Here is a 12,581-nt window from a genome sequence, read left to right on the forward strand (position 1 = left end):
TACTGAGTATCTGGTTGAGTGCTTTACTGTGAAGCAGTAGGAAACGTCGGATTTGCATTAGCAGCAATTTAACACAGCCCTGAGTTGGCTTCAGGAGTGAGAACAGGAAATAGTGAGGCTGTTATCAATAAGATAAAAGTAAAATCTATGACTCTGGATTACGTCCTGCATTGTTTCCTGTGAATCCCTTGAGCAGTTGAAGGCGATTTGAATTCAGTGTGGGAATGACAGATTCCGCCACTTACAGTGAAAGCTAATATAAAGAGAGGTAATTACAAAATGTTCATAGAATTATTGTCTATTGTTGATAATGAATAGGATCAAAAACCAGGTTTGATTTCATGAAAATCTTAAGGATTATAATGACATCCCTACAAGAAGAACATTGATAATTTCTTTTAATATGTGTTTATGTACTTATGTGGACTGATCCAAACTAGTTGTCATCATGTTATCAAAGGTCATTTGCGAGGGAAAACTGCGGCTCTGTAGCACCTCTGTACAATTGCGAGTATTTCTGTAGTTCCAGCAGAATCATACGCCTTCACTCTAAATTTTTGTATCCTATCTCATTTTCAAGTTGTTGCTAGAGGTCATGAACATTAATTAGGCTGCCACTCAAAACTGTTTACGCCATCTCAGCCTACTGAGATTGAATACTGGATCAGATTCAGTAAGTGGGTTCAATACTGGATACAGATTGGATAAAATGTCATCAAACCTCAACCCTAACTGCAACACCTAACAAGAACTGGCAGCCTCTATTCTGTTTGAAGTGATGCATTAATGATGCACAATGCATTCCTGTTTGATCCCATTTACATCTTATTTTTTCACATTCTTTACTGATCTCGTTGTTGTCAGCTTGTCCCTGCATCCTTTGCACACTGTATGTTCAATGTTAAAACAAGAGATGCATGAATGTATTTCTCAATAAATGACCGTGCCCATGCATTTTTTGTTTTGTGCCCCTAAACTTTTTTTTTTTTAACCCGGCTTAAATAAATGTAAGCGTAAAGCCTTGACATGTTTGGAAATGATCTCCTTGGGCCACCAGGCGAAAGCTGGCAGATGAAGTGGGAATCTGCTCTGGTCTTCATCCGTGGCTTAACCTAACAGATGACTCATACCACACAAAAGCATTTTCTCCGTCAAGCATATTACAGCCAGCGCTGAGTGTAGAGTTCATATACACATCAGTGGCGCAAAAAGAAAACTCATTACGGGATCGTCTCTCTTGCTGTAGTTTCTCATAACTTGAGCCCCGTTGTGGCGGGAATATGAGCCCTTTTGTGTGAGTGAGAGAGAAGATTTATGATAAGAATTAAAGGCAGCCAACGGGGGATTTGGACCGCAATTGATTTTGCACAATTCAATTTTAAGCTTGTTGATTTATAATACGCTGTCCACATATCAATCTTGGGCCTCTCCACATGAGGTGAGCTGGCTGGGCTAGCTGCTGGTGAGCTAGATCAATAAAATTGCACGTGAATGAGTGTGTGTGTGTGTGTGTGTGTGTGTGAGTGAGAGAGAGTAGCCGGAAAAGACAGTACTGGATAGAGTCAGCTGTGTGTGTCTGTGTGTCTGTGTGTCTGTGTGTCTGTGTGTGTGTGTGTGTGTGTGTGTGTGTGTGTGTGTGCAGGTTTGCACAAACTTGGAGCTTTCCAGGCTTTGCTTACAATACCTGATGGCATTAACTCGGCACCAGGAAGCCAACACAACAAATCCACTGAAACCTCTGTTCTTCCTTCCTTCCCTCCCTTTCCCTTAGCGCAGGCGTCTCCTCAGTTCCCTTCTTCAAAGCATTTTTGTAGGTTCAGGAGTTTTCTTAAAGCCCTGCTTGAATTTAGCCTTGTTTATTTGACTCTCCCAGAGTTGTTTTGGCCAATTGTCCATCTCTCACCTCCTCCTTTTCCAGACGGATGCTATTTAAGTGTGTGATGAACAGATTGCCAAGAGTTAGATAGCTGGAAGCATTGTGTATCTGTGCTATCTGCTCTCACTGATGGAGGGAGACTAGAAAAGCTATTTGCTGGCCGAAAAACGAGCCGACGCTCCATGGGGCGGGGGCCAGGGGGCTTTGTAAAACATCCCCTGCTTTTCACCTGTCTGCTCTCTTTGCGCTCACCTGGCCCCTTCCAGCTCTCTCTTGTCATAATTTCCTTTGTGCTTCTGGTTTCTCTCTCTCTCTCTCTCTCGTTGCCCTGCCCCCCCCCCCCCCCCCCCCCCCAAACTTACATGTTCTCACCCTTTCCCCCCTCTCTCCACCTCCCTGCAACCTTATTGTTCAGACCCCCTCTCAGTCTGAAAAGTGCAGGCAGGCAGGGAATGAGATTTGTTTTTCTCTGCACTCCACGCCATATCGTCTCTCTTCTCCCGCCCCCAGCTCTTTTACTTGTTGCATGACAGGTCCGACACTCCATTGAAATAAATCATCTCCCAAGACAGATGCACGTGTGAGTGTGTGTGAGCTAGTGAGACGAGTAAGCGCTTCCTCATGGTGGTGATGGGTGGTTTTGTTGTGAGCATGGCCCCAGGACTTGCCACCCCGTTTTGAGTGTATGTAAGTGTGTGTGTGTGTGTATTATTAATGCCTCTGGCTGTGACCTGCCCACACTGTTCTCAGCGTGATTTATGCTCTCCCCCTCCACACTGTGCTTTCAGCTTTTTGTCCTCTTCCTGTTCATTTAGACGTTTTGCCTTATTCACTACTCTTTGCCTTGGCTGTTTTCAGGTTTTTCTGCTCTCGTGATGGGTAGGTGTTACTGATTTTGTGCGTTTGAGTCTGTCCATGTGTATGTATTGTGTGTCTGTGTTAATGTAAGCCATGGCCCTCTCCTGCTGTCCTAGGTGTTGGTGAAGGAACATTAGAGCTTAAACCAGCTCCTCAATCATGTGGAGGCTTGTCCTATTGGCCCATTTTTATCTGGCATTAAAATTTAAACACATACGATGATACATGGACACCATGTCCAGATGAAACACGACAGTGTGGGATATCAGACTGCATGTCCAAATATACCCTCCCACTGAACGAGCCTTCTTCTTTAGATTTCAGTAGATTGAGGTTCTGTTCTTTATATGTGCCGCCTCCTCTCTCTCTCCAGTGTAAATTGCTAAGCTGCGCTGAATACTAACTGGCCTTTTGTATGCACACAAGTTCAGTGATGCACTTGTGCTGAAGCCTGCAGGTGGTGCCTACCACTCCACTAACCACTCAACTAACGCCTGCGATTGCCTTTGAGTAACTTGTCCCAGAGTTTCCCCTTAACAAGAGTTTTTGGCAGTTTTGTGGTTTTTATATAAGAGGTAGGTGACTGACGAGGAGTGCTGAATGCTGTCTGAGGATTTATTATGCAATTTAGTTTTGATGTAAGGGGTGTTTCAGTGAGGCTTTTTGTGGAAGGACATATGTGTTATAATGATACTGCAGCTATTGTGCGTGATTTAACATTTTCAAAAAGAATGTCCAGCCGTTTTTTGATTTGTGGAGTCAGTGTCTAAGCATCAGGCCTCAGTGGGTGGTTATTTTGGCAGCAGTGGCCTGACATTTGAGGCATTACCCATAGACCCACAGAAATGCTAAACTAGGTTTTAAGACGTAAAATCTAAGGGATTTGAATCAAGATACTTGTTTATGCTGTGTGTTTATGGTAAAAATTTACCATCAGTTTTATTGTTCCTGGATTTTTTTTGTGTGTGTGTAAAACTCCCAAATATGAGTATTGGCATTAAAAAGCCCGTACTTGTCGGCCTATAGTACCCTCGGAGAGTGTAAGCTGGTTAACCTATTGTGCTGATGTCAGCACTGATTCCCAGTAGATGTTTACAAAGAAATAAAGCTTAGTTTCTTCCATTCAGTTATTACAATTTTGACCCAACCCAGAACAGACATGAGGATATATATATGCTGATTGAGCAAACACGAAGTCGATTTCAGTCCAGATTTACCTCCGACAGACAATGTGACTTAAGCAATGCAATTATTTAGATCAAAAGATTTGCAGTAAGAGTTACTTTATAACAGGTTTCCAGAGTGGAGATGTCGACCCAGCTATGGGTGGACTGAACCATGTAAGCATTAGCACTATAAAAGCTGCACACAGGCAAAAGATAAGCTCTCATTTCTTGGAAAAAATCTAATCGTTTCCAAGGCAGTGCAGCAGTATTTATTTAACCCCTGCACATCCAGTTCATCTTTAAAGTCCCCCTCCAGTCAAAAATGTGTTTTTCTTTTCATTCCTACAGCTGAGTGTTTGAGCTTCACTGTGTGGGATCATGTATTGTATTTGCAGAGTTTGACACTAGAAGGCCATTTTCACATTCATTGCTGACAGTGTAAATTTTCATTAAAAAAATGGATTCTATAATTCTCCCATCTATCTGGAACTATTAAATCCCACTGGAATGGGGGGGTCATCTGCGGGAGCATAAGGCAGACGGGGGCTCAGCCAGATTTCATGCACTATTACTGGGCGGTAAACATTCGGTGTGTCCTCTACTGGTCGGATTGATTGTGCTCGCTGGCTGGATGTGAAGCGAGAGGACTGTCTCATCCTACTTGCTTGGTGCTATTCCGTCCTTTTTGTCTCGCAGGGCTGGAACTGACAATTAATTTCATTATTGAGTAATCTGCCAATTATTTTTGGGATTAATTGACTAATAGTGTAGTAATAAAATAATAAAATGTTAAAATTGTGAACATGCTCATCACAATTTCCCAGAGCCCAAAGTGATGTCTTCGCATTGCTTGTTTTGTCCAACAGTCCAAAACTCAGACTTTTCATTTACTGAAAAGGAGCAAATCCTAATATTTAAGATGGAAAATGAAATGTTTGCCATTTTTGCATTAAAAAAATACTGAAATGTTTAATCAATTATCTAAATAGTTGGTAATTAATTTTATTTCAATCAACTAATGATTTAATTGATTCATTGATTTATCGTTGCAGGCTACTCATAGTGCTATTCTGATGTGGAGACCATGCGCAAAATAATTGAATCCTAAGCTATATCTTTTACACAAATCCATCGTTTACTCCTTTAACTGTGGATGGATTCTTTGATCAATGGAAGGAACTACGGGCTGACAGAGGCAGATTTCTAGTGGTACCTCCAGATTAGACTCTTTGTTAGGATCCACATTCACAATTGTGCATCACCTGAAAAGCTGGACTGTTTGAGTGACTGCATAGTGGAAAGACATGTCATTTCATGTCTATATGATGCAAGACTATGGACAAGTAAATATGAACAGTATAAAAAAAAGGACTGGGAAAAAGAACTGGGGATGGAAACCGCAGATGACATTTGGGATATAGGTCTGAAATATGTAAATATTTGTTTCCTCAATGCAAAGGCATTGTCTGTTACAGTTAAAGTTTAACACCGGTTGCATTACTCGAAGGTAAAGCTACAGAACATCTTCCCAGAAATCTCCCCAATTAGTGAGAATTGTGACCAAGCAGAGGCAGACTTACTTCATTAGCACTGCAAAGGGTTTAAATATTTTCATTCTTTTCACAGATTTTTAAAGTCCAAATGAGACCAGCCCCACTTGTGGTTAAACCCGGCACATCACAGAGCACACAGCCTCATCTCCTGTCCTGCGGTCTCCTTTGTGCAAAGAAACTTATTCTGTTGTTCTGGAAATAAAGAGATGTGCTGACTTTTAAATCCTTGATAACAACACTGACTAATCCCCTCCACCTGGACAGAATCCAGCATATCCTTAATGATGGACTGCAGGAATTTGAAAGGATTTGAGGGCCGGCGATCTCCTCTGTGGAAGGGACAGACAGTTTGGATGCACTGCACAAGCAGCAGTAGTCTTTATCACCTCTAAGAGGCACTGTTCAGGGGTTGGAGGGCTGGCGGGGCGGTCGGTCTTCTCCATGGTGTTGTATCTGGGTTTGTTCTTTTATTTCTTGTTTTAACTTTTTTTTTTACTCCTTTGTATGGTTTGTCTTCTGTTGTCGAACATCTGACATGAGGCATAATACCCACTCGACACAAGCCTGTATTACTGCTGCACACATGCGTCACAGTAGAAATATTTGAAATGACAAGTAGTGTGTTAAGGAAAGTAAACTCATGATGAAAATATTTGTGATTAAAAAAAAAAAATTAAATAAAAATTATAATTTCCATACATTTCTGCACATGAGTGCAGTTTGAATGCACACTGGAAGCCACATGATTTGTGTCTCCATTTTTTCCCATCTGCATTAATTTGGTTTAGTGTCTTTGTACTGTGATTAAACATAATGTGTCAAAGAACAGAAAAAGTGATCCTGCAGTGGGATGGGATGAACCCCAACACAAACTAATGAGCACAAATCAACATGACGAGCAGAGACACAATTGAATTGGATAATATAAATCAAAGGAAGGTAAAAGACAATAACAAGAAACGCTGTAACAGCCACAGAACGCACAGACAATGGGCACGATAAATAAATTAGCCCCGGTTCAGAAAATTGTTATTGAAAGGAGGGCAAAGCCTCCTTTCCTCCCCCTCTGCCTCTGTTCTGTCGCGGTGCTTTGATACTTCAGCGATATTGCTCTTTCTGTTTTCACAGGTGGTGCTGAAGATTATCAAGCACTACCAGGAAGAGGGCCAAGGCAGCGAGGTGGTTCAGGGCGTCCTGCTGGGCTTGGTAGTCGATGACCGGCTGGAGATCACCAACTGCTTCCCCTTCCCCCAGCACACCGAGGACGATGCAGACTTTGACGAAGGTGACTGAGAGCAGTGTTCCCTTTCTGTTTATTCTACTAATGCTGACCTGCAGCAGGAAAAATGGACAAACACACACAGTAACATCACAACAGGGTCTGACCTTAATACCTGTTATGCTCCAAATGGCACTGAGATGTGTCTCTAGTGGACGGAGTGATGGGGGCTGGTAAATTTAGGAGAAAATGATTCTGAAACTCATGAAATGTTGCTTTTTTGTCATTTATATTCCACTGAATGTCAGGATGAATTGCAAATTTGGATGAGCATGTTCTTAATTAGCACTAAGTACTTAAGTTGGCGTACCAAGTGGCACTGAAAACGTTAAGCCGGGAATTGTTTCGGTTGAGGAAACTTTGTAGTTAGTGAGTTGGTATCATTTGATTCTGTCCTTGACAGGTGAGCTGAAAAGTAAATGACAGACATTCCGTCAAACTAATTCATTGGAAAAAGCGCATTAAAAGTACCAACAAAAGCAGCTGGTTCTTGAATCCTCCTGGAATTGGTCCTTGAAATACAACTCAGAACAAAGAATACCTCCAAGCTGAAGGTTAGACAGGAGGCAACATAGTGCTAGCTTGTGTGTTGGTTCACTTTATGGTACAATCACATCGACAAGTCACTGAATCTTGGAGGCATGTGTATAAGATGTCCCCAGGCACAGAGTTAAGGACAATGCTGACTTTTAACGAAGTTAACTAGGTGCTGGGCGTCCGCCACTGTCAGTGCCGGGGTTGATGTGCGAGGGCATTGGTGCAGGGATGGAAAGGCTCCAGGGTTTGGGGTTACAGGTGTGTGGTGCGAACGTGCATGGGATTTGATTTAGTCTTTATCTGCCCACGTATGCTTTCTCCTCTCGCCTCCCGCCAGCTTTCATATCAAAGGATGCCATGTCCCCTGACCTCAGCCCTTCCCCTATCAAGGCTTGTTGTTACCCGCTCCTTGTTAGCACAACAAAATCCTGCTACAAGCCAGACTGAGGGATGGGAAGGTGAGCAGATGTGGGAAACGGAGGAAAGGGAGACAATCCTGCTCTAACAGGCCTCCAACTGCTAACGAGCAACTGTCAGAAATTCCGCAAGATACACAAGTGCCAGTGGTGGCTAAAGGTCGTTAGTGTCAGGAACATTTGCTCTGTGAGTGTCATGGCTTGGTCTGATGTTGACTTTTGATGCGCGGGATTTTCCATCTGTCACTCCCTTTAAGTTAACAAGGGCTTCAGTGAGCAGCGCCATGTTGTGAACCCTTGGAAAACTTTGGGCGCTACAACAGAATTCCTCTCAATTGGGATTTTGATTTAGCTGCAAAATGTGACAGACATCATCTTATCTGTCACTACCGAACCAAATTGAAAATGGAAATGTGTTGGGAGTCATCTGTGTCGTGTGTGCTGTTTATGGTTAGAATGATTTCAAATCGAGAGCAGGCCGGCATGAATTAGAAGACTGTAGGCTCTAAAGATTTTATCTACTGTGGAAAGTGAATTACACAGAAGTAAAATTATCACACAGAAACAAGAAAAATGGATTTCATGTCTGTACTTTTGGTCATTTTGTTCTCGTTCTTCAGACTGAATTTTCTACCCACGCACACAGCTGACCAGCCAGACCCCCCCCCTCGCTCGCTCTCTCTCTGTTTGAAACTGTTAGTGTCTCGTCAGGTCAGAGGACAGAACAGCAGCGTGTTCTGGAAGTGTGAATTGGAGTTCAAAACAATCATGTCGCTATGGAGCACCTGTGAACTTAGTCTTGGAGCATTAATGAAGATCCAGAGCTGAACTCTGACACAACTGATGGGATGCATGTTCAGTTAAAGTTTTTGATCAATTCAAACTTACTGGCTAAACCCAAATGCCTCCAACATATTTTTTTTTTTTTGCCCCGTCAGTAATGATAATCAATGGGCAAAGAGGATGGAGTTTTCAGTAGAGTACTGCAGACAGGCAGTACCAGGGTCAGTGTCATCAGCCTAATTCCAGTATCTTGGACTAAGTTGCACGAGTGAATGTTCTTGCAGAGAAAACGGCTTTCAATTATTGCCTCAAACTAGGAGAGTTCCTGTAGGGGCTCCAGCTCACTCCTGGAAATGTTTCAATCAGCACTTCATTATTCTGTATCATGCTACCATGCTTTATTCAGCAAGTGCAGGGCCTGAAGTAGGTATATGATTGGGGAACTTGGCAGGAGAAGGAAGGGTCACACACACAGACACACACACACACACACACACACACACACACACACACACACACACAGTTCATGTACACTCCACAGCAGTGATTGACAGCTGGTGGCCCACAGGCCCGCTAAAGCTTCCCGTCTGGCCCACAAAATATCAGTGATTTCATAAAAAGTACACATACGTTACTCGTCCATAATTCATCGTTCACCCATTATACAGAATCAGATTTTTCTCCAGCTCCATCCTCTCTGCTCCATGGATCCACCATCAAACCACTCAGCTCCCGGGCTGTCCAGCCCACAGCAGCACTGGCCGGACTACAGGAGTTGTCAGAGAGGCATCACTTGGGTTTATTTACATTGGGCAGCAGTTGGACTCCAGTACTTTTTGTTTGCTTCCAGGGTTTCTGAAGGGGAGTTTTTTGTCGAGATAAGGACTCATCCATGGGTGGTTGAACTGGGTTTTGCCTTGAGCAGTAACTACCCCTTTGGTTGGCGTTAGGGCATTTTCTAGTTAAGTATCTTGTTATTATTAAGGATTTTCCATGTTTTTAGTCTGCTCACACTGATAAAGGAAAATAAAGTAACATTCACTTTTGAAAGAAAATGAAAATATTAAACTTTTTTCCCCATTAGTCGAGCCCCCGCAGTATCTGCTTTGAAAAATTCTGGCCCTTGGACAAACATTGTTGAGGACCCCTGGCCTAGAGCCACAGGAGGATATTTATTCAAAATGTTATTGATAGTTGCATTTTTTATTCATTTTCCACTGAATTTGGCTGGATCACTCCATTGTTTTAATGTAGCCATATCTCTGGCTATTGCATTGACTTCCTGATGAATATCAGTTAATTGTTAAACTCTAGATAAAGCCTAGGATTTAGGTCTAGAAAGACTCAGCAGAGCAGCACACACTCTCTTCTCCTCTCCTCTAATCAGGCACCCTAGACACGTTTCCATGGTCTGCACGAGTGTATATATCTGTGCCTGTGTGTGTGTGTGTTATACCTGAATCATCTTGCACTGACTCATTTCCTGCTACAGGCCTCTCAGATCAGAAATACTCCAACAATCTATCTCTAAAGGAAAAATGGACAGGATTGGCAGCTATGTGATTGTGTGTCCGTTTCTTCTTTTTTTGTGTGTGGGTGTGGGTGTGGGTGTTTCAGAGTCATGTCCGTGTGTGTCTGCTATGCTGCTTTTTCATCAACAGGTGCCAGTGTGGAGCTGCACTTGCAGGACAGCCGGTGGCAGCAAATGTGACCAATATGAGTGAGAAAAAGATAGAGAAAGAGAGTAATTGAGCGGGCACAGCAGAATCGGCCCCAGCTAAAACCTTGGCTGAACCCCAACCCTCCTATTTCCCGTGTCCTTGCATACTATGTCCTTGTATCGCTGACAAAATGTATGGAGGGAGATGTGTAGAACTGCAGGCACTCGAGGCACACATGTAGAATATTAATATTGTGCTTTTGGTTTGTTGCGTTATCAGTGATAATACAAAGAAGAGGTACTGTTTCCTGGCACGGACATTATTCGGGACAGCTGCAGATGGCATAATTTACATCAGACTGTGGAAGGAAGTGAATGCGACCCTCCACTGACACACCCTCCACCTTTACTGATTCAGGAGAGGTGTTAACATAACATTTTAACCTTTATTATGATAGCTAAAGCTACATTAAGAAGCAATTTGATATGAGATTTTCATTTAAATAAATGTCTGATAAGTCATTACTGCCAATGAATTAACACAATGATGATTGAGCCTATGGCCCACTGATTAAAGTATTGGAATATTTATTTAATATTTACTTGCAGTATTACAAACTGGCTGTCTCTCAACAAATGCTGTATTAAGTTCCTGCTAACGCAAACCGAACATTTCCTACTGCTGCGGGTTCACATTAAAAGCTTTTAACTGACAAAGCACAACTTTACTATACAACTTTAATTATGAAGTAGTCACAGGGAAAGCAATGGTTTGTCAGTCAGCTTTGCACTTACCGCTGTCATTCATCAAAAATGCGTCTACAAAACAAAACAACGGTCATTTTCAGCATTTTTTTGACAGCGGATCAGTTTGAAATATTGCAGGGAGTAATGGAGCGAGAAGGAGCAGCCACAGTGAGCTGCAGATGACAGGCTGCACACCTCCAACTTATCAGCAATGTAACAAACTCCTTTCAGTTTCACTGCGTCCTGCTGTTCGCAGACTCATGTCGTGTGCAGCATTAAATCAGATCACTCTTCCACACAGAATGATGGAAATAAGGCCAATTATTGCCTGACTTCTTGATTAAAATGGTAAGAGTTTGTTGTGCTGCCCCTAGAATTATGTTTACTGTTATCACCAGTGACTACAGGTGTCTCCAAATCAACCGTGACTGAAATCTTTTAGATTACCACGTAAACCTTGTCTCTTTGAGTGAGGGTGTTACTGGTACTGCCGATCCTGGAGAATCAACACCTTACCCTGCAGCTTTCAGCACATTGTTTCAGTGTGCTGGTCCACATGGTCGACCCCATTTGGCTCTTACCAACCTCTGCACTCTGTCAACACTTGGTGTCGGTTTATGGGAAATGTCACTGCACTTCCAGGTTTTGACAGCGTGTGGGCGTTTATTTTTTCTGGTTTCATACTCGCATGTTCTGCCTTGCACCTGTCCATTCTTATACAGCTTTACAAAGATTTGTTTTCAATTTTTTATAATCTCGCCAACCCGCTATCATAAAAACAAAAACTGTGGGCAGCGGCTCCCATCTTGCAATCTCATGCAAACTGATTGCACACTGCACAAAAATCACTGTCCAGTTCCAAACAGCATAGAAACGACTTAAGTGAAGTAAGTGGCTGGAAGAGAAGAGCCCAACATCTAGCTAGCCACAGAGATCCAGGTATTTTTTACTGGAGGTGGACGAGGACTAAAATAAGTTGAGGAAAGTACTACAAAAACAAGTCGAAGAGTAAATTAGAACAACTAGACAATACATCAAGGGGCTTGAAACAGTTTATTTTAATTTTTTTAGCTACTTCTAATCTCAGGGTTAACTCTTCTGTATATTTCTGTGATTTATTTTGGTTAGATCTGATTTAGTGTGACTTAAGGAACTAAATAGGTGAATACTCCATAAAACTTGCCAAAGTGTTTAAGTCAGTTGGTTAAACAACTGATGAAGTGTGGCTCAGTGCAATTCACGGCCTTATAAAGCATGATTGGGTTGCCTGTTTGACTCGTAAATAGGGATTATATCAAACTAACCGTTGCTCAGTGCCACTTTTGGCAAGTCTGTTTGATATTCAACCCATGTCACTAGTCTCCAGCAGCAGGAGGAGGTATCCTGAAGGTAGAACAAAATTAGCCTGCTCTTTCTCTCCCTTCATCCTCCACTACTTCCCTACCTTCCTCCTCTGCCTCTTTTCCCTCCTTCTTTTTCTAACCCACTGCAGGTAAGAGAGCTGCCTCCACCCTTCTCTCCTTCCCTCCCTCCTTCTCAGCAATCCCTGACTCTGCCTCCCTTCCTTCAATACTTTTCTTCATCCCTTCTTTTATCTTTCTCTTCCTTCATGCTGCACCACATTGTCCGCATCCACACCAGTCTACCCCTGAATCCTCCTCCCTTCCCTGCCGCAACCATAGCAGGATTAATAAGGCAACATACTG

General features: G+C 42.7%; 1 protein-coding gene across 1 annotated transcript in view; it reads left to right on the plus strand.

Annotated features, from left to right (window-relative positions):
- LOC121610655 (eukaryotic translation initiation factor 3 subunit H) overlaps nt 1–12,581 on the plus strand; it is a 51,888-nt gene that overhangs the window by 2,606 nt on the left and 36,701 nt on the right. The window contains exon 2 of the mRNA XM_041942877.1: nt 6,582–6,738. Within this exon, the coding sequence (XP_041798811.1) occupies nt 6,582–6,738 (157 nt within the window). The remainder of the gene's footprint in view (nt 1–6,581; nt 6,739–12,581) is intronic.

Source organism: Chelmon rostratus, chromosome 8 (genome assembly GCF_017976325.1).
Source record: "Chelmon rostratus isolate fCheRos1 chromosome 8, fCheRos1.pri, whole genome shotgun sequence".
Lineage (NCBI taxonomy): Eukaryota > Metazoa > Chordata > Actinopteri > Chaetodontiformes > Chaetodontidae > Chelmon > Chelmon rostratus.